General features: G+C 35.6%; 1 protein-coding gene across 3 annotated transcripts in view; it reads right to left on the minus strand.

The window, feature by feature from the left end:
• Positions 1-411: 411 nt before the first annotated feature.
• RBBP6 (RB binding protein 6, ubiquitin ligase) overlaps positions 412-25973 on the minus strand; it is a 32247-nt gene continuing 6685 nt past the window's right edge. Inside the window, exons 3-19 of one of the 3 annotated variants that reach the window (XM_082645483.1) lie at positions 24664-24700; positions 20196-20240; positions 18014-18102; positions 17800-17896; positions 17308-17447; positions 15534-15647; positions 14402-14574; positions 12836-12939; positions 12380-12717; positions 9853-9949; positions 9668-9746; positions 9503-9557; positions 8125-8193; positions 5764-6126; positions 5379-5480; positions 2789-4546; positions 412-2485 (exon numbers count right to left, since the gene is read on the minus strand). In XM_082645483.1, coding sequence (XP_082501609.1) covers positions 904-2485; positions 2789-4546; positions 5379-5480; positions 5764-6126; positions 8125-8193; positions 9503-9557; positions 9668-9746; positions 9853-9949; positions 12380-12717; positions 12836-12939; positions 14402-14574; positions 15534-15647; positions 17308-17447; positions 17800-17896; positions 18014-18102; positions 20196-20240; positions 24664-24700 — 5242 coding nt within the window. In that variant the 3' untranslated portion in view covers positions 412-903. The remainder of the gene's footprint in view (positions 2486-2788; positions 4547-5378; positions 5481-5763; positions 6127-8124; positions 8194-9502; positions 9558-9667; positions 9747-9852; positions 9950-12379; positions 12718-12835; positions 12940-14401; positions 14575-15533; positions 15648-17307; positions 17448-17799; positions 17897-18013; positions 18103-20195; positions 20241-24663; positions 24701-25973) is intronic. The other 2 variants (XM_082645481.1, XM_082645482.1) reach the window with 2 other exon arrangements.

Raw genomic sequence — 25973 nt, forward strand, 5'->3', positions numbered from 1 at the left:
AGCTTTTTATTGCTTACAATAAACTTCCTAAGCCAGAGCCATTAAGGAAATCCACTGTAGCCTTACCTACTGCTTCTGGACCTATTGCTGCTTGCTTCTGTTAACTGGACAGATTGGGTAGGCCACAGACTGTTGTGTTATTTAGTACTTTATCAAGGAATTTAATACTCATTTATCAGGGTTTCAAAAAAAATACATAACCATAAACAAATCAAAATTCCTCATCTCTAAAATTCATGTCCAAACTTCTAATTACTATATTTAAGACCCTTCCAGATTTATTCAACCAGATCTCCAATTAACCATGATTTCTTATTTCTGGCCACCTATTACCAGCTCACTAATGAAGTACATTTTCCATGTTTACTTCAGAATTTTATATATACAGTTCAGCTTATACTAAAGTCTCAAAGGATATTTTAAATATGGAAATGGAAGGGGGAAGAGACATGACACACTTTCCTTCAAATAACGCAAGTATTCAACATTTGAAAAGTTTACTGAAAACTTTTATTGTAATCAAAAGGTGACATAACGGAGTTGTAATGAATTCAGCAAATCATTCTGCTGATATTTTAGAACTGATATCAGATTTTGCCAGGCAATTAAAAAAATTCAAATGTGAAAATTTCACAGTACAGTAAACTCCACCCCAACTAATTCATGGTGGTTAAAAATAATAGGCCCTAGCAAAACCTCTCATGTTACATGGTCACAACTCACAATTCTGTACAAAAGTTCGTGTTATAAAGCTCTGATGTAAAAATCAAATAATCAAGCAGCAATATTTTAAGTGCAGCACAGGGTCTTCCATATTATTTACAAGGCTTGGATCTCTTTACATTGTAACAAAATTTAATACAGATGACTTAGTAATTAAGTCAATTTTTAAAATCTGCCCTTTTACACGGTGACAGATTTCACTTTTTGGTCATCCTTCTCCTTCTCCTTTTCTTTATCTTTGCTCTTCTTTGACTTCTTTTTCTTATGTTTGTGTTTTTGGCTTTTTTCCAATTCTACTTCAGTGCCTGCATGTTTCTTATGCTTCTTATGTTTCTTATGTTTCTTGTGCTTTTTCTTTTCCTTCTTTTTCTTCTTCTTCTTGCTGTCCTGACTTTCTGCAGAGCTAGCACTGCTACTGTGGCTTCGGGTTTGGCTTCCAGAAGGGCTATGACTTCTACTTGGACTGACACTAGGGCTGCTTTGACTCTGGCTCCTGGTTACACCTACCTGGCTGACTGCTGCTATGTCCAGGCTCTCCTTTGCTTTCTCCATTACTTTATCTTTCAGTTCCTTAGAAATTTTCCCTGAAATTTCTTCCTCTTTTACAGATACATTGCTTTCACTGTCACTTTCATTATAATCTGGTTCAAAAGCAGCTTCATCAGTTTCTCTAGTTAAATCAGAGGACAGTCGAGAGGAATGACTTAACTGGGGTTTAGGCTTGATGGTGTTCTTATCAATTTGCCCAGTAACTTGCTCTTTCTCAATCTGTGGGTCTGGTGGGTTAAGTATATAAAGTGATTTATTGCCACTTGACTCTTTATTGTTCTTTGCCTCTAACACATGTTTCTCACGATCTTTACAGGGATTTTTATCTCCAGATTTCGTCTCTTCACTTGAACGTTTAGTATCATAAGTGGCTTTATGATCATGAGGTTTTTTGTCTCTTGAGGGACTAGAGTTACTTTTTTTGGAATCTCCTGTTCCTTTTTTAGGCAAATCTCTCTCTTCCCTTGGCTTAGTTTTTTGTCCAGCTGCAGAGTCTTTACTGCGAGAAGGAGAGTCTTTTCTTCTTGTTAATTCATTCCTTTCATCTCTACGTTTGGAACTTGAATACTCTCTGTTGTCATAATCAGTTTTTTTGTCTCTGTTGGGAGTGAAGTCTTTATTTGAGGAACCTCGAATGGAATCATGCTTATCTTCTTTGCCAGAAGTTCTAGTCTCTTTGGAAGATTGAGACAGACTTTTAAAATTTCCTTGCTCATTCAGACGGTCCAGATTACTATCTTTCTCTGGCTGAGTGCTGTTCTTCCTCTTTTCTGGGTTTTCCTTTTCCAACACTGAATGATCTCTATCTTTGGTTTTCCCTTTTTCACTAGATGCAGAGTTTTTTGAACTTTTGACCTCATGCTGTGTAATTTCATGGCTCACTTCCTTGGTGAGTTTCTGAATTTTCTCTGATGACTCACTTTCTTTTTCAGTATATTTGACTGCATTTGATGGTTTAGTGCTAACATTTTTTATAACACTGGCAGGTTTTCCTACGCTTGATATAGGCTGTGTGGTGGATTTAACATCTTCTTCTTCAGATTCAAAGTCATCTTTATCCCATTTGGATTGAGGAACCTGAATCATAATAATAACATCTTCAGCAGGAGCTGTATTATCATTATTATATTCTTCCATTGTTTTAATGACAGTTCGCTTTGTATCTGTTTTTTCTTCAGATTTCCGCACAGGACTGCCTCCAGTCGAACTGGTACTAAAAAGAAATAAAATATTTTTTAATTAATGAAGAACTTACAGTTATTAAACACTGTTAAGTACAAAAAGACCAAGTTAAACATGATAAATGTCCTTTTAACTTTCAAAAGCCACTTATTTTGCTCTGAGATATAAAGATTTAAGTGTATGATTGTATAAAAACAAATGTGGCTCACCCCCAAAATCTACTTATCTTTTAACAATTCCTTTCTTCAAAGACAAGAGTAACCACCTAACCCCCAACAACAATACATTCTTAATTAACATATTCCACTTTTTCCACCCGCCCATTATCAGATACCTGGTATAATCCACAAGTGTTGAGCTGGATCCTTCAGTTCCAGTCACTTTTCGCCTGACCTTTCCTTTGATTTTTTCTTGTTTAACTTTGCCAGACGTTGACTCCAATTTTTCAGAGGGTTCTTTTGTATTAGATATATTTTCTGTACTTCCAATTTTTTTACCAGTTTCTCTGTTAAGCTTGATTTTTTTGGCTGGAGCAGTTGATGATGAAATTTTGTCTTTTTCAGGCGTCCTATCCAGCTTTTCAATATCAAGTTCCGTTTTGCGCTTTGGTGATGGTTTCACTATTTCAGTTACTTCTAATTTAGAGATTTTCATTGAAGATGACTCAAAATCTTTATCTCCACCTTTCTCTTCAGTTTTTCTTTTCCTTTTTTCTCCTTTGCTATCAAGTGGTTTACTTTTCTCATTAGGCTTCTTGGCCTTTTCTTCCTTACTAGTTAGCTTCTCTGACTTGATGTCTTTGGAGTAGTCCTTCTTCACTTTCTCCTCTTTGACTGGTTTTGTCTCCTGGTGTTCCTTTACTGACTTAGAGTGAGCTTTTCTGGGGGTACCAATGATCTTTTCATCTTTTTGAGAGGAAGATGATGATTTCACATTGTCAGTCTTTGGAGTCTCCTCTTTGGCTTTTTTAAGTGGAGGTTCAGATCGAGGAGATTTTTCACGCTCTCCATCTAGTTTTTCTTGAGGTCCTTTAGCAGGTTTTGCAACAGTTTCTTTTTTGGACACAGTAGATCCATCATTTTTCCGTTTGGTCTTGTCACCTTTTGCTTTAGGTTTGTCTTTTTCTCTCTTGTCTTTTTCAGACACTGATTTAAAAGTAATGGATTCAGCATCCATTGGTTCATCTCTAACAGGTGTAGCATCATCTCTACTTGGGAGAACAAACAATGAGTCTGTTTTATTTTCTTCATTACTTGTTGGCTCTCTTGATTTCCTAGAAGTTTCTAATAACTCTGGGTTTAGAAAGCCTTCACTTTCTTCCCCCTTTCTTCTTTTTCTGTGTTTCTTATGTTTATTTCCTTTACCATCTCCTGGAGCATTTTCACTCTCCTTCTCTTTTGACTTTGTATTATCCTTCTGATTGTGACTGTCTCTTGATGAAAGCTTTTCTGGATAGTTGCCACCTATGTTTCGACTTCTATGACTCTGTCCACCAGAGTACTCCTCTCTGCGGCCTCTTGTGAAGGGAGAATTCCTGATGTTAAGTGGTAAAAATCTCTCTGGAGAAAAGTTCTCTCTATTTGCTGATGGTCTAGGCTGTGCTCCAGCAGCATAGCCTTTATAATATTTTTCATACCACTCTCTATATTTTCTCTCCCATTCTCGATAACGTTCTTTTTCAAATGGGTCTCTGAAGTCAACACTCCTCCCGTAATAAGCTTTCATGTCATAAGGTGGTGGAACTTCTCTGTACCTGTTAAAATATTCACGTTCTGTTTCTCCTTGAGGTACATTACGTTTATTAGGAGATTGTCCCCTAAATGCTTGAGGAGATCTTGATCGTGAATGATACCGTCTATATGGGGGTGACCTTGACCTAGATCGATGATACCCGTGCGATCTAGACCGTGAACGGTAATTTCGACTCTTTCCTCTGCCTCTTCTGGGGTATGGAGGTGATCGTGAATAGGAACGAGAATGTGAGCGGCTAAACGATCGAGAATAAGAACGTGATCGTGTTGAACCAGATCTTGATTTAGAATAAGTATATGAACTTCTTGAATAGGATGAACCACTATAGGGAGATTTGGACCTAAAAGCAAAAATAAAACAATAGTTGATAGTTGAGAAATATATACAAAATTAAATACAGACTCTCAGATTTCAGTATGTTCTCCTCACGGTTCATTATTTCTTTATATCGTTTCATCTTAGATGATTAAAGAGGCACAGTGACCTCTATTGGAATGGAATAAAGTACACAAAGATCAATCACTTGTTATAAAACAAGAGTGAAATCTTAATAATTAGAGTGAAGTGCATTAATGTACTGTGAGTTATATGACCTAACATTAAATAAAATGCCAATTAAATTTAAACATTAGTTCCTATCTGATTATTAAGTAGGAGTAACTTTTTTTGTCCTACGTTGGCCAATAGTCTAGCTTTAAAAGGAACATCTCAAGCATAAAAAATAAGTCTTTTAAACAAACTTCCTGGGAATATTTATAATTCAGTTTTTCTATCAATAAAGCAACTTGTATTCTACTGTTAGTTCATAATCACACAGGTTAATGTTCCAGCAGAAAGCTGTAGCCTTAGGTAAAAGGGTCCTCAGAAATGTAATCTTTGGCTAGTCCACTATTTCTTTCCTTCCACAAACATTTCCCAATTATTTCACACTATAAATAACTTCAAGGGACAAGGGTAATTTAATCCCCATAACTGCTAGTTCTACACAATAGAATTTACAGTGAGATATTTCAATAAACAGGTATTGGGAAATAAGCTACATTTCCATTTTTATAAACCTAGACCGAATCAGAAAAATTCCATCACTGCAATGTTATTTATATCCATAGCTAATCCCTGGATATTCAAAGTCCCATTTGTAATTCTGTTGTGAAGGCTTGCAAAACACTAACCTGGAAAATGAGCGCCTACGCTCCTTTTGAATCTTTTTGTATTCCATCAATTCCTTAGCAAAATCATTTGTAAACTCATCTAGCTTGGACTTTTTCTTTTCCCTAGTAAAATAAAGTTAAAGAGCGAAAGTTAACAAAAACCATTTAAGAAAACTAACAAGACAAATGTAATTAGATCATGAATGACATGAATGAAATTGCCATTAGTTTTCCACTTTAAAACTATAAATAACTAGGAATCCCTGAGGAAGTTGCTTGTATGGCTTGGTTTAATTTTTAGGTGATTTTTCTTTTACTAACTGGAAACACTGGAAAATGCTTCCAAAGATACCTATTTAACGTTACATCAGAAAATGAAAGTGTAATTTCAAATTCAAACACTTACTCTTCTTTTAGTCGTCGTTGCTCTCTATAGAATTCTTCCCTGGACAAAGGCGGTGCTTGTGTTGTTGGGATGGTATTTGAATGAGCTGTCTGTACTCCTGATGATACCCAAGGTGTTGATAAATTGGCCGGAGCTGGAGGAAACCCTGGAGGGGGAACACTATACCCAGCAGGTGGTGGCTGGCCAGGAGGAAACTGAGGAGAAAACTGTGGAGGAGGAACACCTGGAGGGAGAGGAAGTGTGTGGGGGGGAGGAGGATACAAGGGAGGGGGTGGGACAGGTACAAAAACTGGAGTTGCTGGTAGTGATGGGCCTTGAGTTCTCTGTGATCTTTCGCTGTGGTGTCGTCCACGGTTTATACTTCTGGAAAAATAAATTCCAAGATATTAAAGCATCTGAGACAAGTAATCTTATCTTTTCTACTCAAAATCTTTTCAATTCAATCTACAAACAATGGAAAAGAATCAACCATTCAAATAAGCACAGGGACACTGATATTGTTTATATGTAAAAGTAACATCATTTATATGTTAAAAACAACTTTTAAGGCCAGTTAGGGACTGAGATAAGTTTACTAGGCCTTCTTTATATGGAGATGCCATACTTAAAAGTTCTCTTTTGTGAAGTCCAAATATCACTCCACAATGATTTCATTACTTCCTAATCTGTCATTTAAAGGAACTGACAGGTTAATGTCTTTGTGACCTATTTCTCCCCAAAATGCCTTCCAAGACCAAAAGTTTAAATGAAGAAAACCCACTTCCTATAATCTTTTTTGAGGAAATAAGACCCTTCAAAGTAGAATAAACATGGGACTTCCCTGCTGGCATGGTGGTTAAGAATCCACCTGCCAGTGCAGGGGACATGGGTTTGATTGCTGGTCTGGCAAGATCCCACATGTTGTGGAACGACTAAGCCTGTGCGCCACAACTACTGAAGCCCATGCGCCTAGAGCCCGTGCTTTGCAACAAGAGAAGCCACCGCAATAAGAAGCCTGTGCACCGCAACGAAGAGTGGCCCCTGCTCGCCTCAACTAGAGAAAGCCCACGTGCAGCAACAAAGACCCAACACAGCCAAAAACAAACAAATTTATTAAAAACAAACAAACTAGAATACTAGTTTTAACATTTGTAATTAACAACTGAAAATCTCACTTTTTCTCTCAAAGGGTTAGGTTAAAATTAACAGTGCTGGCCAAAGTTTCTGAATTCTGCCTCATCAAAGAAACAGTGGCTTCTTTAAAAAAGTGGGCTTATTTCTGTTAAGCTAAAAGGATCTTTAAATTATAGGTAATAGGTAACTGGTATACAATAGCAGCAGCTGGGATTTAGATTTCAGGCCTCTTTTCAGAGTCTGACTTAGTAAATATCACCTTCTTTTTAAATATGTGATCTAGCAACAAAACAGCAGCTATCTTTCATAAGCTTAGCAATTCTCTTTGGAGCACTGTAAGATACCCTTAAGTATGACCTAGATAGTAAGAACTATATGGCTTACTTCTTAGATAACACTGCTTGTGCATCTTCTGGGCAAAGGGCCCTAACAATATTCTGTCTATCCTTTTGGAAGGGAACATGGTAGAAGACGGGGATAACTGAGTCTAGGGGAGAAATAAATGCAAGTCTTCTTTGCATTTGGGAGCTGAGCTGGTTAACATCCATCTTAAATTAAATCGACACCTTAGTGTGTCTGGGCCTTACTGACCGCCCTCTACACTCAACCGAGTAAATGTAAGCCAGTATTCTGCTGGGTGCTGACAGGGAGAAAGTAGTCCTTGGGAAGGAGTAGTAAAGATGTAGCCTTAAACAACCAACATTTAAAACACTAAATGTAGGGACTTCCCTGGTGGTGCACTGGTTAAGAATCCGCCTGCCAATGCAGGGGACATGGATTCAAGCCCTGGTCCGGGAAGACCCCACAGGTCGTGGAGCAACTAAGCCCATGCGCCACAACTACTGAGCCTGTGCTATAGAGCCCATGTGCCACAACTACTGAGCCCGCGTGCCACAACTACTGATGCCATGTGCCTAGAGCCCGTGCTCCGCAACAAGAGAAGCCACAGCAATGAGAAGACCGCGTATGGCAACGAAGAGTAGCCCCTGCTCGCTGCAGCTAGAAAAAGCCTGCGCGCAGCAATGAAGACACAGCGCAGACAAAAATAAATATATTTATATATATATAAAAAATATTAAACATAATCTATTCTTTTATAGGCCTCTTAAGGGCAACTACTTAAGATTTAAGCGAGTAAAGTATAAACCAAATGAACCCACTCCCCCTAGCACTACTGTGCATTAATTTGTGTTATATTTTTCAGTGTGTCATCCGATTACTGTTTTTCAAGATTTTTAGCAAGCCTACCTGTAGCAGCTTCTCTCCCCTCTTCTAATTTGCTGTGGTGGAGAAACCAGATATCCAAGCTTGTTGGAACTGTGTGGAAAGAAGGATAAAATAGGCTTGAGTATTACACACACCTTTTCGTGTGTAGACTTTAATATACCTATTTTAACTATTTTGAAAACTTTTCCTTACTCCCTGATCCTGATTCTTAAACTTGTTTCAGACAGAGATATGAGCAAGTGTTATATTTACTTAAAATTAAATATTCTTTCTGATTAACATATCATAAACAATTAAGTTTCAATATATATTTTATGTAATGTTGTATTCTAATTAGCATTCTATAAGTTACTCTATGAACTTATTGTTATAGAAAAGGAAAAGAGCTCTTTTATCTCTGCTGGACACTATGCAGAGGTATTTGACATGTGAGGTAAGTAGCATCATTTCAATTCTACAGATGAGGCAATGAAAGCTGAGAAGTAGAATCACACACCCATTGTCATATAGCTAGCAAATGCAGGAGCTGGGACTCAAACCCAGGTCTGTCTCCAAATCCTGTGTTCTTTCTACTGATATATTCTGCTAGTCTCTCAACTAACATACTTTTTCTATAAGGAGTTTGGTTTATCTTTCAAACAAAAAGATTAAAGTTTTAGAATATAAGCCAGTTTACATAAATATATGAGCCCATTTATATGGGTTACATAAACAGAAATAATTGTATAAAACCAATAAATAAATCTGATTTTTAATGCCATAAAACATCCTACAGAAGATCAAAGTTCTTAGTACTTCAGGGTAGAAAATCATACCCTAAAGAATTTTTTGTTTTTTCTTCTGGGAGACGAAAGGATTTATTACTTGCACCAAGTAAGGAGAACACCAGGGATCATTCACAAAGCAGTGTCTCCCACACCCTATAGATTTTAATATGCAATAAAATTTCATTAACATAGCTAGTCAAAATGAGAAATTTTGTGTTTGGTAGACTTTAATCTTATTATGTGTTTATTTACTCAAATCAAAAACATTCAAATTAAAGAGGAAAGTTTAATCTACTAGCATAACAACTGATTCAGTATTTAAAATATTCTTTCAAGTAATTCTTATCTGTTCATTAACTGAGATTCTGCCAAGATGACCATGTTAAGTCATAAAAGTAAAAAGAATTTACATGAGTTTACATCTTATTATTACAGAAAAGAATTACTCACTTTTTAAGAAGAATTCTCCATAGAGTCTTGAATTTGTGACATTTTACATAAAAACTGTGTTAACATGGCATATAAAAGAGGAGTTTACAATAAAAGACACTCAGCACACACTGCTTAGACTGTAATTTCCATTATCTGGTTTGAAAGCAATCATCTGAAGATTATTTGAGACATATACTTACTGTTCCCAACCTGGTCGACCACCGCCTGGACGAGCAGTGTTTATTCTTACTGGGCCTTGGAAACAAAAATAAACAAAACCAATAAGTAAATATAAAATTACAGGTTAAATAAAGTTATAATTATTTTTTAAGGAAAAAAGTTCAAACCAAAATGATTTTACTCACCAGTTGTGGGGATCAATTGTCCATGCAGTAATGACTGTCCAAGCAAAGATGGGGTTCCAAGTACAGGCACCTGGTAACCCTTTAGGAAAAACACAAAAAGGTATAGTTAAAAAAACAAAACAAAAAACTCTACTGTAATAATAATAAAAAAAAAATCTCCAAATTTAAAAGCCAGTGAAACTTACCTTCTCTTCCATAAGGGCAGTAATTGCAATTGAAGAGGCTCCCTTTGAATGTTCAGATGCAAGCGCTGCAGCTGGCAGTATTTTATTATCAGAATCCCTAGATAATAATATAATTTACAATACATTAAAAAGTCACCAGAAATGGAGGATTAAAGCTACAAACTTCCAGTTATATAAGATAAATAAGTAATTGGGACATAATGTACAACTATAGCTAACACAGCTGTACGGTATGTAGGAAAGCATAGATCCTGAATTCTATGCTTTAGAACTATGCTCAGAGCATAGATCCTGAGTTCTCATCACAAGGGAAAAAATTTTTTTTCCTTTTTATTGTATTTACACGAGAAGACAGATGTTAGCTGAACCTACTGTGGTAATTATTTCACAATATATGTTAAGTCAAATCACTGTACTGTATGCCTTCAACTTATACAGTGATGTATGTCAATTATTTCTCGATAAAACTGGAAAAAAATAGGCAATATTTTCCATATTTTTGAAAAAAAAATTCCATGTTACAAAGATTTGAGTCGTATTTAAGAGGCCTCTATATATAATACTTGCAAGGTTTGAAAAATAATAGACCTGAAGAAAATGTCTGCATTACACAAATATTCTTATTTTGGGAATACATAATCTGTGATAATAGGATTATAAAGTTTACTTCCGCATGTAATGAGTAAAAATTATCAAAGGAAAAAAAAAAAGAGTAAAAATCACACTTTGTTGGGGTTTCCCTGGTGGCGCAGTGGTTGAGAGTCCGCCGGCCAATGCAGGGGACAGGGGTTTGTGCCCTGGTCTGGGAGGATCCCACATGCCATGGAGCGGCTGGGCCCGTGGGCCATGGCCGCTGAGCCTGCGCATCTGGAGCCTGTGCTCCGCAACGGAGAGACCGCAACAGCGAGAGGCCCGCGTACCACAAAAAAAAAAAAAAAAGAAAAAGAAAAAAAAATCACATCTTGTTATTGTTTATCCATCACAGTTGCATTAAGATGAGCTACGGGCTTCCCTGGTGGCACAGTGGTTGCGAGTCCACCTGCCAATGCAGGGGATGAGGGTTCGTGCCCCGGTCCGGAAGGATCCCACATGCCGCGGAGTGGCTGGGCCCGTGGGCCATGGTCGCTAAGCCGGCACATCCGGAGCCTGTGCTCCGCAATGGGAGAGGCCACGGCGGTGAGAGGCCCGCGTACCGCAAAAAAAAAAAAAAAAAAAAAAAAGAGTTACATCAAAGATGATGAAAACTTCTGGGGAAAGTGAGAGAGGACTGGACTTTTGACGAGTTCTTCATATGTAAGTGAAATGTAAAATGAAGAAGCCTCCTTAACAAGTACAATCTATGGTAGATATGCTAGAAATTGTTTCAGTTTTAAGACTAGTAAAAAAAAAAAAAAAAAAAACTTGAGACAAAATAAATAAAGGATTAAGAGTAAATTCTACTTCCACCTCTACTACTAAATCAAAAGGGTAACCTTAGATAAGTCAATGAACTCTCTGGGCCTTATTCCCGCTATTAATCAAATAAGAGGCTGAACTAGGTAAGTGGGATTTAAAAAAAATTTTTATTTTATTCAAGTATAGTTGATTTATAATGTTCTGTTAATTTCTGCTGTACAGCAAAATGATTCAGTTATACATATATATACATTCTTTTTCACATTTATTTCCATTATGGTTTATTACACGATATTGAATATATAGTTCCCTGTGCTATACAGCAGGACCTTGTTTATCCATCCTATATATACTTTGCAGGGATTTCTTAGATATTCTTGTAAAGGTCCTACTCCTAAAGATTTTGTTTCTGGGAACAAACCCCTGGCATCTATTTTTTAAAAGCTGGTTGATTTTTTAAGACTTTATGAGCCATTGGACTATAAAGGTCCCTTTCATTTCAGGAGTGGTAGGATTTAAATGAGTTTTCACTACTCTCCTACGTAATTATGCTCCAAAACAATTATTTCTGACCTCTCTACTTCTACCAGTATTTCATCCCCTTTCTCTATTTATCCAAATTGTTCTTAGTTCTGCTGAAGTCTACAGTTTTCTAATACCACCATAAGAGGTGACCATAAGTGACCTCTCCCTCTTGTGAACTGCAGAGCTGTTATGGGCTATTATTCAACATCTAATGTGACTTGCTGGCAATGTGTATAGTTTTTGACCTTGGGATGCTTAATAATTTGCAAATTAATCTCCTTCATTTGTCTGTTCCTCCAGTAAAACTTAGCCATTTCTTTCTTTCTTTTTTTTTAAATTTGGCTGTATCGTGTGGCTTGTGGGATCTTAGCTCCCCAACCAGGGATCGAACATGAGCCCCAGCTGTGCAAGCGCCAAGTCCTAACCACTGGACTGCCAGGGAATTCCCAAAGACTAGGTCATTTCTTACAAGTCACCCACCTTACTGAGCACAGTGGGATGCAACAGACTGAAGGTCACTAAAACAACTGTTAAAGCAATATACAATAAAAAAAACTACATCACTGATCTCACTTGTTTCCTAACAGTGAGAAATACATAGACTTACCGAAAAGGTCCATCTGATTTTTCTGGGTGGACTGATATGGAGACTGTTGCAGTTATATCAGGTACAGGGGCTGGGGTAGAAGATGGATGTCCAGGCACAGGAGGGGCCAAGGAAGACTGATTAGAGGTTAATGAAGATATTGATGGAGTCGGGTGAGTTGATGAAGATGTCACTGGAATCATCAGAGGATCTTGTTGTCTTGATATTGGAGTTCTCATCAGAGGTTGTAGGTTCCGCTGAATGAGTGGTCTTGGAGGTGGTATTGGAGGTGGGGGTGGAGGTAACTGTTTTCTTAGTCTTTTCGTATAACCAGTTTCATTTTTGAAGTTATTAACAGCCTACGGACACCAAACATAAAAATGCAGAAAAATGTAATGTAGTATTTACTCAAGTACAGTTAAATCAATTAAAAGATTTTTAAAAAATTTTTATAAAAAGTGATACAAATATAGCTACCTGTCGTAAGAACTTATTGGCAATTAAAGCATCAGGAGAGACATCATTCTGATGACACGTTGGACATGTATGTTCATCTGATTCCAAGAGAGCTGTCCTTATACCTATATATAAGATTTTAAATATTAACAAAAGCATAGTTAGGAACCGAATTTTTACTGAATGAATTAAAAAGACAGTTTACATGTGTTCAGTTACATTACTGTTTTCCAAGCACACATCACTAACCATTTCTATTCTTAGATTAAGACATTTAAAAGTAAAATTTCTCACCTGATAGCACTCCTCTGCTCTAACCTCTCTCTACCTTAGAAACAGAAGTAATGGATATAAGCTAAACAAACATTTAAACTGAGAGAAAAGATGCTCTTTCCCAAATACCATTCTCTTTGTTTAGCTAGTAATCGGAATATTATAGGGGAAAAAAAAAAAAGTCTAGAAAGAGACAAAAACATTATATGGCTAATATAGGGCTTTTAAAAAAGCATCACTTGGGAATTCCCTGGTGGTCCAGTGGTTAGGACTCTGCACTTTCAGTGCTGAGGGCCCGGGTTCAATCCCTGGTAGGGGAACTAAGATCCCACAAGGTATGTGGTGCTAAGAAAAAAAGCATCACTAGAAAAGGGCATTATAAATAACAGAAGCATTATTCAGGCAAAGAAATCAGAGACATCTATAGCACAGCAGGTAAGAACCAATACTAAATTATAGATGCACTGACTATGCTTCAGTGTTGCAAAAAAATCCAATCATAAGTGGTCTGTTAAATTCAAGACGCACTCTGAAACAAGTCTTAAGTGACCTCTTCTTGACTTTGGTCTTCACTGAAGAGGCCCCATAAAAAAGATTTGTATTCCAAAACTACCTTTTTTTTTTGTGGCCATGTGACCAGGGATCAAACCTGCATCCCCTGCAGTAGAAATGTGGAATCTTAACCACTGGACTGCCAGGGAAGTCCCCCCAAACTATCTTTAGAAATGATAAAGACCAGAGCAGGACTGAGCAATGAAATTTTCAGATGACATCATTTTCACCTGGGTAAGAAGGGACAAACTTAAGATAAGTGGCAGAAAAAAATCAAGTGCTAATAGAATATAAATGACTCGAGACAAAAGTCACAAGTAACCCCCTGGCAAATGTTGGGTAATATCTTTACAGAGTAGTTCTCAATCACACTTAAGAATTTTAGAATAAGCTATTTTTCACATTCCTAGAAAGGGACTTAGATATCATTTAAAAGTACTTCTGGAATATCTAAAGCCCCAAAGGCTTTTACATTTCTGTATACCATTTAAAACACAGAGGAAATAAAAATCCTACATTTTATAAAACCTCAGTAAAGTCACCGTGATGAAGGTAAAGAAGGTGGTCAATTCTAATATTTAAAAGGACAAAGAGGTTGTTGGTTTTTTTTTAAAAAAAAGTAGCAACAAAGTTATTAAATGCTCACTGATTAATTTATCAATAATTCTTATTTTATTATTAAAATATACAATATTGCTAACAGCCTTTCCAAGGAAATACACACTCTAAATTATGTATTGTCAAAGATTCAACATTTCTTACATTCATCACAATAACTGTTTCCACAGCACGGAATGACAACAGCATCAGTCATAATATCTTTGCAGATGAGACACAACAATTCATCTGGGATAGGATCATCTTCTTCTGAAGATGATGATGGTTCCTCTGGTAAAAAAGGTGGTTTTTCTTTTTTTCCAATTGCATATGCTTCTCTGTAAAAGGAAGTTTTAGTGTTTTAACATTGTTAAGGCAAAGTATTTCCAAAAAAATTTATATATTCTACTATACCATAATGGGTACTTATAATTCAGTACAATGTCAAATCAGTTTACATAAGTGTGTACCTCCCAAAATAAGGGAGAAGTTATGAACATCCTCCCCTGAACAAAAACATATAAAACAAAATCCTAAACAAGTATAACAAAACAGAAAAAAAATGCTATCAAAGTGGCTAAAAGGATCTTCGAATCTGTAACTCTAAGAACTGAGAGCCAGAGAAGTAGAGCGACACAATCAGTGCCACACAGTTATATCTATATGGGTGGCAGAGACGGGATTTGAGCTTACGCTATGACAATACCCTAATCACTATTTTCTTTACTACCATGTTTCTTGGGGGGAAAAAACTGTTTTTTCTTCCTCCACAGTCTAACAGTCCCCAAAACCTGTGAAGGTACTAATGTGAATACCACAATATGGGAAACTAAAATTGGAACTGACAATACACAATTAAGGGGGATAATTCAAGGGAAATATGTCACTAATCACATCCGTAATTAATAGCCAGAATTAGACTTCAAAACAGTGGTCTACTATACTTAACATTAAGAGAGATTAATCTATTTATAGTCAATTAAGAAATATTCATGACTTAAATATTTAGAATATGTGTAAAAAATTTAAAGGAACACCTCACTAGATATTTGGAGGTCCATTTTTCATAGACATGTACTTTGCAGAAATGTTGGGTATTAAATACATTAAATATAAAAAACCAAAATATTCTATTCTCAGACTTATCACCACTGCTTCCAACACCCTCATCTTCTCTGTAATCAGGCACATTTGTAAAACACAGGAATTCTCAGAGAAATCCTTTCTGTTTCATTCAGAACAGTGTGTTCATCTCAATGCTAAAATGAAAGAATCTCATCTGGACAGAGCAGGGTACCTTAGGTGTGTTATTTGTGTTGCAGTTGCTCCATAGACATCACCACGATTCCAGAAATATGTATCAATTTGCTTATGCCCCATTGTTCCCAATTTGTGAAAGAGGAGTCTCCCACTGCCCAAGAGAGAAAAGAAAAAAAAAAAAAAAAAAAAGAGGAGAAGAGAGGATAGAAAAAGAAACAGAAGAAGAGTCTAAGTTGCTTATCAGTGGTGTTAGTGGAGAGGGTGAAAGTTTCATTTAAAATATTTGGGTTCCCATTTTCCCCAGTATTTGCTGTGTGTTTGGCACAAATGGGCTTTTGTATTTCAGTATTCAAAAGCAATGAAGTTAATTATTAGTAGGGGTTCACAGGTGATGTTAATTTTTCCAACACAAATTTCTATTTAAATACTTTTATATCTACATATTATATTAATATGTAGCCGTCTGCTCTTAAATTGTGTCTGTAAAGGTCGTCAATTTCAACCTAAAGCTGTTTGGAATCATGTATGAAATGTCTGAATTAGAAACAGCGTACAACAAACTGCTCTAAGATGAACCACAGAAACACAGGATGGTAGACTGATAAAAAATAGATGGGAGTGAAGTTGAGAAAGTGAGCAGGGTTGGGAGTTCAGGAAAACATTAATTCTTACCTATGAACTAAAACAATGTATTTACTCAAAAACAATGTATTTACCTACTCAAAAACACAATCTTTTTTCAGTATCATTCTGTAAGCATAGCCATTTTCATCATCCTTACCTGCTCACCACATCTGACAATATAGCATGAAGCTGAGGAAAGCTGTTCTTAATATACATTTTGTCACTAAGAACATGGACATCTATTCTCTAAATTGATGTTTCTCAAGGTATGCCCTAAGGATCCCCTAAACTCACAATCTCCTCGAGGACTCGTTAAAAAATGCAGACTCAGAGTCTCAACATATAATCCCTGGGGGCGGGGCAGGGTACCCAGGTTGTTTAACACATTTTTGTAAGAGATTCTTATGCACGATTAAGTTAGCGAACCATATTCCAAAGAACACTTAATATTGTATTTCATATTGTGAGAGTTTACAACTGTTGATGGTAATCAAAAAGGTAATTAAATGTATTAATAAAAGCATATAAAATGGGAAGTTATCTAGTTGAACTATGACTCTAGGTTTACTGTCTATTCATTTCATTAAAAATTGGCTCATAAAATAAAATCTGAAAACACATTAAAAATAAGCATTAAGGTATAGCTTATAGAGCTATAGCTGATCTGAACTAATGGTTTATAAAATAAACCACACTTCAGAATCTTAAGACTCACACAGTATATCCAAACTTATTCAAGATACCTCAGCATTTCCTTTAATCTTGGCACTTAAATTTGCCTTGATATCTTGCAGAACTTTTATTCTTAAGCCTCCTGCTTCTCAGAAAGTTTAAGATACTTGTCTTGTTCTTTTAAAGGATGCAAACAGCATATAAGACTATGTGGGAGTATGTATGTGAATGAGGAAGAAAGCAGGGAATGACAGAAAAAGAAAAATTAGAAGACCACAAGGGAAGTGGCACTCACTGGCAGCAAAAAACCCCAAATCCATTTTAAATTTGCTTTAAATGGAGCAGACTGCAGCCTCTCATTCTTAACACAGAAATGCAACATGTGGAAACTAAGTCTTGGTATACAACGTTCATAAGGAATCCAAGTAGCCAACTTACAAGCCCAAGATTAAATAAAACACTATCACCTGGACTGACTGTAGTCTCCATAGATCATACCTAATTTGAATACTTACGCATCTATAGTTGGTATTGCATATTTTCCAGTGTTGGTAAGCATTGCACCTTTCATGTTAGGATCTTTCACCTCCATCATAAAACTTCTGGGAATTCCAGTGCTCTTTTTAATCCTAGGACCAGATTCAAAGTTCTTATCCTATATGTATGGGAAAGGAGAGAGGAGGAAGAGATAAAGCAGTTACCTTTATTTAGTATTAGCTAACACGCAGTGCTATCATATATGATCTCATTTAATCCTCACAACAGCCATGTGAGGCAAGTACTATTATTACCTCCATTTCACAGAGAAGAAATAACAGGCTTGGAGAAATCAAGTAACTTGCTCACTCAGTAGCAGTGTCAAGATTTGAAGCCTGGCAGTTTGGCTCTAAAAGCTATGCTCATTTGCCATTGTAATAGAGAAGGCAGTATTTACCAAGAAAAATAATATGGCTAAGAAAAAATTTTAAGAAAAATAAGGTGTATCACAGCTTCTACTTTGAACTTACCCCATTTGTTGGGCAATTCTTAATATAATGGCCGGGTTTACCACAACGGAAACAAGTATAAGATGGAGGTGGTGGACCTAGAGGTTTCTTCATGTAACTGAAAGGGGAAAAAAAAATTACATGTACACAAAGACTTGAAAAAAATGCTTCTGATATTGGGGCGGGGGAACCCCACCCCAAGGTACCTATTAGTATGAAGTATTTATGAACTTACTTGACTGGGTCGTATTCATGGCCAGATTGCGACATCATTGCTTTAATTTTATCTTCTTCAGAAGCATTGGCTTCAGCCAGATTGGCAGTCTGTTTAACAGGTAATTATTTGACACACACATTAGAAACACATTTAAGACCACACAGCCAAAGACAACACCACTCATCCTGTAAAGAGCAGTATCTAATCTTGCATAAAAAGTTATTTACAAGTATAACCTAGAAGATGCACTGGGAGTTCGTTAGGTCATTACATGATGTTTGGGTGTCTATGGTGCTGAAGAAAGTCTTTCTGGGGGCACTCAAACCTTAGACCCTGTTTGTACCTTACATTTAAGATTTGCATACTACTCTTCTAAGAGTTAAAAACTGAGACTAAGCTAGGAGAGAAACACTTGATGTTTTTAAGTCTTAAAAATAGTTCAAGTGTCACAGCATTAAGCATCAAATGTCAAGCATATAACTTGGAGGTAGGGTTGGGGGTAGAACAATTGAATATATTATGCAGCAGATACTACAAGTCAGAAGGCTCTTTAGGTAGTGGTATCAAATTTCAAACTAAGTGCAAAGCACATGCACTGAGCATTCAAATTTTAAATCCAACTCTCCGAAGATTTATGAACTTTAAGGTATTACATACAATAGTCTAGATATAAGCAGGGTCTAAGGGAGTGAGTCCTAATAACTTGAACTTCAAGCATCTAGCACTCATATCAGCCATTCATTAGGTTTTAGCTTTACATTCATCCACAAAACAAGCAACCAGTTTTAACACTTTATTGTAATTTTATATACAAAGAATGCTTAACATTAACAGAGCTTAGAACAACAGCAACATTTACAGAAAACTGGATTACAGATGTTGAACAACTAATTTGTTTGAACCCAAACAGTAACTTACAAATAGTTAAAAAAAAAAAAAATCCCCCAAACCTCCAAAACTCCCCAACTGCTTCCCACAAAGAAACAATAGTAGGAATAGACCAAAACTCAAATATGGTCCTTACAGTACACATGAATTAAAACAGTGAACTATAAGTTGCTAAAGATGTTAACTCTATGCTAAACCACTTTGCATTAAAAAATTATAGAGATTGGTTTTAGCCCACTTCATGTTTTAGAATCATCAACTTTAATGTTTACTTTTCCCACAACAGGAGCTTAAAAAGCTGTATTTGTTACTAGGACATTTTGGCGGATACATTCTAGGGGATAAGGACAAAACCTGTAACAAAGCCAGTGACAAGATAGGGACAGCACTAATGGAAAACTCATCTAACTCATTAACCTCGGTTGCTAAATTTGGTTTTACATTTATGATAGCAGGGAAAAAAAATCTTCGGAAAACTGGAAAACTTGCTTCTTGGCCCTCAAAAATCTGCCTGATCTGTAATATTTGCCTTTTTTCCCCCTAATGGCACAATTTGCAAACTAAGTCTATTGTTTTAAAAATTAATCCATCACTAGTGCTTTCCCAAACAAAAGGTACACATTGTTGAGCAGAAAATTGCAAGCAATCTTATCGCAAAACATGGCATATACAATGATTTCAGGAGGTAACAATTTTCCCCTCTGCCAAACATACACATTGGTATATTCCTGCAAACAACTTTATACATTTACACAATTCATGTAGTCTGTGTTCAAACAAATTAGGTTGTTTAAAACTTTTTCTAATGCAGACAGACTACAAGTCTATAGCATAAAGAAACAATTGTATCACATTTTAAATGTTGACCTTCAAGGGATCAATTCAAATATTCAAGAAATAACCACGCAATCGTCCGTGTAAAGGAAAGCTTCTATTTTGGCTGCATAAAGTCCACATAATTTACAGCCAAAACCAGGGAATTCCTCCAGAAATTTGTTAGTTTCCAATGTATAATTAAACAAAATGTATGAGGGAAAAAAGCGAGTAAGTGGAGCTTCATGTGTTTCTTCTGTCTTGAAGATGAACAATACTCCAACATTAGGTGAAGCTGATTTCAAAATACTCCCCCTATCTTCTCAAAACAGCAACTACTCTTTACAGGATAGTAATAGTATGTACAATGTGTCTGCAAAATATCTCCTCCCCCAACCCCTCTTAAAACATTGTTCCACATTAAACAAACAAACAAAAAATATGATGTTAGAAAAAGATTTATATTTTCAAGAATATATATATATATATATATATATACCTTCGTAAGCTGGGCCAGAGAAATAGATGCAGAAGAGTCATCAATCTGTTCACAAAAAATTAAACACACATTCAAGTTCCACACTGAAAACATCTGAAAGTGATCATTTAGTCCCTACTGCCACTTAATGTTCAAATACTGGGCATTTTTCTTAGACGTTTTCTAAAGAATGTTATCTTGTTTTAAAGCTGAAATGTAACTCACCCCACTTATCCTTCTCCACACATCCCACATACAGCAAATAAAGGCTAACCGTTGATAGGGACTCAATTACAATGAGAAAACAGGGTAAAGAAAACTATATCACGTAGGAAAACTGTTCAGAGTGGTGGTTTACTAAGTAAGAGTCCCATGTCTATCAATGGTCTCTAAATTTGATCATGCTCAAGACAATGTACACTAGAAGAGAGAATAAGAAATCTTTCGAACTTTCCCGAAACGCCATTATATAACATTGTAAAAACAAGCGGCTCTTTAAAGGCTCAGATAATTGCTTTAATAAAACAGGTCCCAGATAATTGCTACTTTTTTCTTCTTTGAGTATGTACTGCTCAGTCTGAATAAGTTCATTTATTCTCCCATACAAAGAGTAACAATAGCTAATCTTGCCAAAGAAACCACAGCTTTATCAGGGCAAAGATGTTAAGCCAAATAAAGGGAAACAAAAGGTACCCCGGGGCAGGGCAAACAGAGCAGTTACAGAATGGACTTTAATATGCAGAGAAAAGAAAGTTAATTTAATCAAACAGAGCAAGTATTAAACATGGATATAAAAGGGCTTTAAAAATTTTTTTTTCAAACGTGACATTTAAAACTTCTTCATTATTGTTCCCCTGAATATGTTAATATCAGTTTTAAAAAAATGTTTATGTATGTGTGTATGCACACACCTTCGGCCTGTAACTCTAAAGACATGATTTCCCTACAAGTGTACCAAAATGAACACATTATTAGCTTCCTATGCAGTAAGTGGGCTGCTTATTCGACATGTTATAAATTTCTCATGCATTATTGGTCAGAACTCTTCTTTAAAATAGAGAGAATGTAACAAGATGTCTGCATCAAAGAAGAAAAAGTGAGTCTTCATCTTGTATTTTTCAGGTATTCCAGAGAACTAAGAGTATTAAAATAAAGGCAGCATGACTTAGAGCCCCAAACAGAAATGTAATCAGTTTCGATATGAAGTTTTTAGCCCAATGCCCACCACAACAGTAATTCAATAAATGGAAACAAAACTGATGTTGGCTAAATTTAAAATACATCTTATAAATATCTTAAGAGCTTTAAAAGTTAGTTTGATGGATATTACTACTGGGATGTTTATTTAAACAAAAGGTTCTTAGCTCCACATTGAGGGACTACAGAGTCCATAATGCACTAATCCCACATACATTCCTAGCCATATAACCCACCAGTGGGTTCTCACTCTCGTGCAGCTTTGAAGTGTTCTTTCCTTAAAGAATGAGTATCTCAGGAGGTAAATTTAAAAAAGAAAAATTGAAAGAACACATAAATAGACTATTTTTATCCAGAACAAATTCTGACCTATTCAATCTATTTTGAAGAGGGTAACATTTTATTGATATATCAACCAGGAATTGCCTGAATTTTAAGAAACAAGGACTGAACAAACTGCTGTCAATCAATGAAATTAATAGCCTTTAAAAATAGCCTATTACTGCCTAGAATATGCATACTGATCATTTCCTTAGAAAGAAAGCAATCAGTTATATCACCCTTTTTTCTTGTTGGAACTAAAAAACTAACATTTTTTTGTTCTTCCCACTCCTAAGATATAGCTGTCTTTTTGTTATTATGCTGGGCTTTCCTATCCTTTCTTTTAGATTTCTGCCAACTTGTTATTAGTAGTGTATATTTATTTATCTGGTTAAAAGTGGTTTCAGATATTCAACAGCATCTAAATCACCTTTTTCCACCAAATAATCCCTATAACACTTTAATACCTTATAATACACAAGTCAAATTTACCACAAATTTAGAAAGGCATCCAATTGTTTTCTACATATAGCAAGGTACTAAGAAATAAGTGTAAAACGCCGACAAGAAATGCTTTAGAAACTAGGAATTTATACGTACTAGACATCAATAAATACAGTAACTTTCAGATTAAAAAAAAAAACGCTACTTAAAAAAAGTACTCTCCAAAAATACTGATTAATGCACACCATAGACATCAAAATTAACCCACATTCTCACATCTAATTTGTGGTCTTGCATCTGGAAGCAAGAATCTGAAATCTTTTATGCAAACTATATTTGCTTGAAATTAAAGGATCTTACAAAATGTAAGCAGGTTTGGAGTACCAACATAGAAGGATGACTACAAACAAAACTTGTGGAATATAGATAGAAACAGTCATCCGTGATTAGAGCTGGCTTAAATTACCAAAAGTGTACATACATTTATTTTTACTAATTAGAATTTAAAAATCTGGTTTAGTGATTCTGTCTTAATTGGCTTTTGTGAATTTGCACAATACACATAAGTTTCCTAGGATGGGCACTAATTACACTTTATGAATATATTCTCTCAAATCTTAAATGTCAGCAAATGTACCCCAAGCAAATAAATGATGGGGATATTAAGTTACCTAATATCTCCACTTAAAATTATTCTACCTAAAAATCAAAGCCACTTTTAAAGTTATTTTTTAAAAAAAGAAGAAAGAAAAGAGAAACCTAAATAAGCATAAAATAAACTGCTTCTTGTAAGTGTAATACAGACATGCCAGGGAACACACAAGGCTAAAAGAACGTTAACTTTATTTATGAACATGTGATCTGTGTTTATACACATGCTAATAAACAAAAAGGAAATAATTGCTTTCAAGAAATAAAACTTCATCTGAATTAGTTTAAATACTATATAAAATGTACTTTATACAAAATGTGTTACATTAACTACTACAGTCACCAGTATAGTCAATCTGATTTGTGCTAGCATTTGGATACATAAAAATCAGTTTTAAACCAATCACCAGCAAAACAGAAACTGTGGACAGTCTTTACAGCATTACGCTTTAAAAAAAAAACACCCCCCCAAAAACCCCATATACCCCAAAGAGGGGGGAAAAAAACCCCCAAAACACTAAGAGTTGTGATTTTTGAATCACTATACTTAGTTCTATGAGAACTAAAGGCCATATACTTTATAGAGAACAAGTCCAAAGTTCAGATATTCTATGTTATCATGTTTAAGATCCAATGATCCAAGGTTAGTGAAATGCCTGATACATAATTAAAAGATCAGTAGCATTTTAAAAGGATAAAGTTGAAACAGCAAGCAATACCCTTAAATTCTATGTGAAGATTTCAGACATCTTGTATTGTGTACAAATCAAGCCTGAGCAGTCAAATGTTTAGAGAACCATCAAGTTTTACAGAACCCAATTACTACAGATCTCTGTTCTGAAACGGATGTTTCACCCCACAACTTAGGAATGCTGCTACCTTTTACTTAAAAGCTCAAAGTCAAAATGGTGTCATGCTTAAGGTTAAGATGTTACCCTGGTTAAGGGGAGTTACCTTTGATAAGCTACAGCTTTCAGCTGGCTTACAATTAATGCAGCATTTTAATATCTTATGAGAAAGAGGAAATATCTTAATTTGGACAACTGAGCAGACTAGAGAAGTAGAAGACCTCTGTTAAAACTTGAGAACGATGTACTCATTTGTATAAAATCATCAAAATCATCGACGAGACACTGATATACTTGTAGGGGGCCCAATTCCAGGTTTCACTTTACAGTACAGATATAAACAAAGAATAGGAGCTCAAAATTGCCAAATAAAGCAAAACTAAATAATAAAAGCTGCATCAATGGTCTCTGGAAAGCTCTTTTCTATGACGTGTCTGAAATTGGAGAAAGCATCAAACCTTAAATATATGCTTTGGATGTTGCTAATGCATTTTTCAAAGCCATCAATCAGGCAGTAAAAAAACCAAAAAACAAAACAACAAAAAAAACCAAAAACCAAAAAAAAAAAAAAAACCTAAGTGATACAACGTGAAAATGGCAAAATATACACTCCAAACATTTTTTATTGCAAGAAACAAAAAGCACACAACAGCCTGTACATACATACAAAATACTAACTATAGACAGACAGATGTAGAACATGTTACCATGTTCATTAGTGTAAAACCTACATGATCTAAAAAAAAGATCATACATTAACTGTACAACACAGCGTCATACAGGAAGAATGCTATCATATTTAATATGAAACAGTGCTTTTTGGGCACAAACTACCCATTTCTACAAAATAAAGTGTGCAAATTATGCCATATATATCCATATTCAACTGAGCTGTAATCAAATACATTTTATTTACAATATGTACTATGATCAGTTGGATATTAAGTTCTAAAATGATTTACTTCACAGCTACATTATAAAGGTAAAAGCAATGTGTAGAAAAAGTGTGAGATTGTGTTTTTACATACTGCTTTTGAAGTTCCCATCACTGGTTCAGTTCGACTTCTAAAACGACAAAAAGAAAAACAGCATTAGCTCTCTGTGAGTAGCTATTAATGAATTTTTGTGATAAAAACATCTCTCTAATCACATATTTTTAGGAACACAATTTTTCCTTGGCATAAAGATTTTAAAACAGCCAATTTCAGAATAAACACACTACCTGGATTAATCTTTACTACCTTTGAACAGTTTAAGATGCATTTCTGGTTTAAAAAAAAAATCCATACTGGGGAATTCTAGAATAGGTGTGTATCTTGCCACTTATACAATAAATGTTTTCTGAAAGGTAGTATGAGGATTTTGTTATTTAAGAAACTTTGTTGTTATTTCTTAATAGATTGAATAATAATATTATTCCTCAGTTTCTTAATAGGTACAGATGTGAATTTTCATACATCGGATTTCCTTAAAGCAAGACCACTGTTGTTAACATTTTTTAATTTGGATCCCTGAGAAACTGCTGTACTCAAAAAACTAAATTTCAAATCCAGAAAGACAGGTTGGCAGTTTAATTTTTTTTTTTTTTTTTTTTTTTTTGCGGTATGCAGGCCTCTCACTGTTGTGGCCTCTCCCGCTGCGGAGGAGCACAGGCTCCGGACGCGCAGCCTCAGCGGCCATGGCTCACGGGCCCAGCCGCTCTGTGGCATGTGGGATCTTCCCGGACCGGGGCACGAACCCGTGTCCCCTGCATCGGCAGGTGGACTCTCAACCACTGTGCCACCAGGGAAGCCCGGCAGTTTAATTTTTTAAAAAAGTCTCAAGACAATGACCAAAGACTAAATAAGAATTCTAAGTTCCAAAAAAAATCAACATTAGGACAGAGTATTTTGGTTAAAAGAATAAGTTAAATAAGTTGGTTATGGAGAAACTGGACAAATTGATTTTTAAAATACATACACAAATAAGCTCAAAGAGAAATTCCTTTAAAAGTCCACACAGAAAACGGGACAAGGGTCAAGTTGCTAAAATACAGCCTTTAAAGGCTTAGTTTTAGTTTTAAGTTTATGCTATCCTGACTACAAAGAAATGTCAGACAGCGTATGGAGTTTCTAAATTTGTGCATGATTTGGAAGTCCTGAGATAAAAATGAAGTTTTAATTTACTAGTATTTGCTCAACAAATTCAAAGGCACTTCAAGAGGCAAGTATATTACAAAGGAAATCATATACATAGTGAATTCACATTTAATTCTTTAAGGGGCAACTATTTTCCCTAGTATTGATACTTTGAACAATTCTCTCCCCAAAGTCTCTGAATATCAAAAAAATCACTGAAA

The sequence above is a fragment of the Mesoplodon mirus genome (assembly GCF_964341445.2).
Source record: "Mesoplodon mirus genome assembly, chromosome: 15".
In the NCBI taxonomy this organism is placed as follows: Eukaryota; Metazoa; Chordata; class Mammalia; order Artiodactyla; family Ziphiidae; genus Mesoplodon; species Mesoplodon mirus.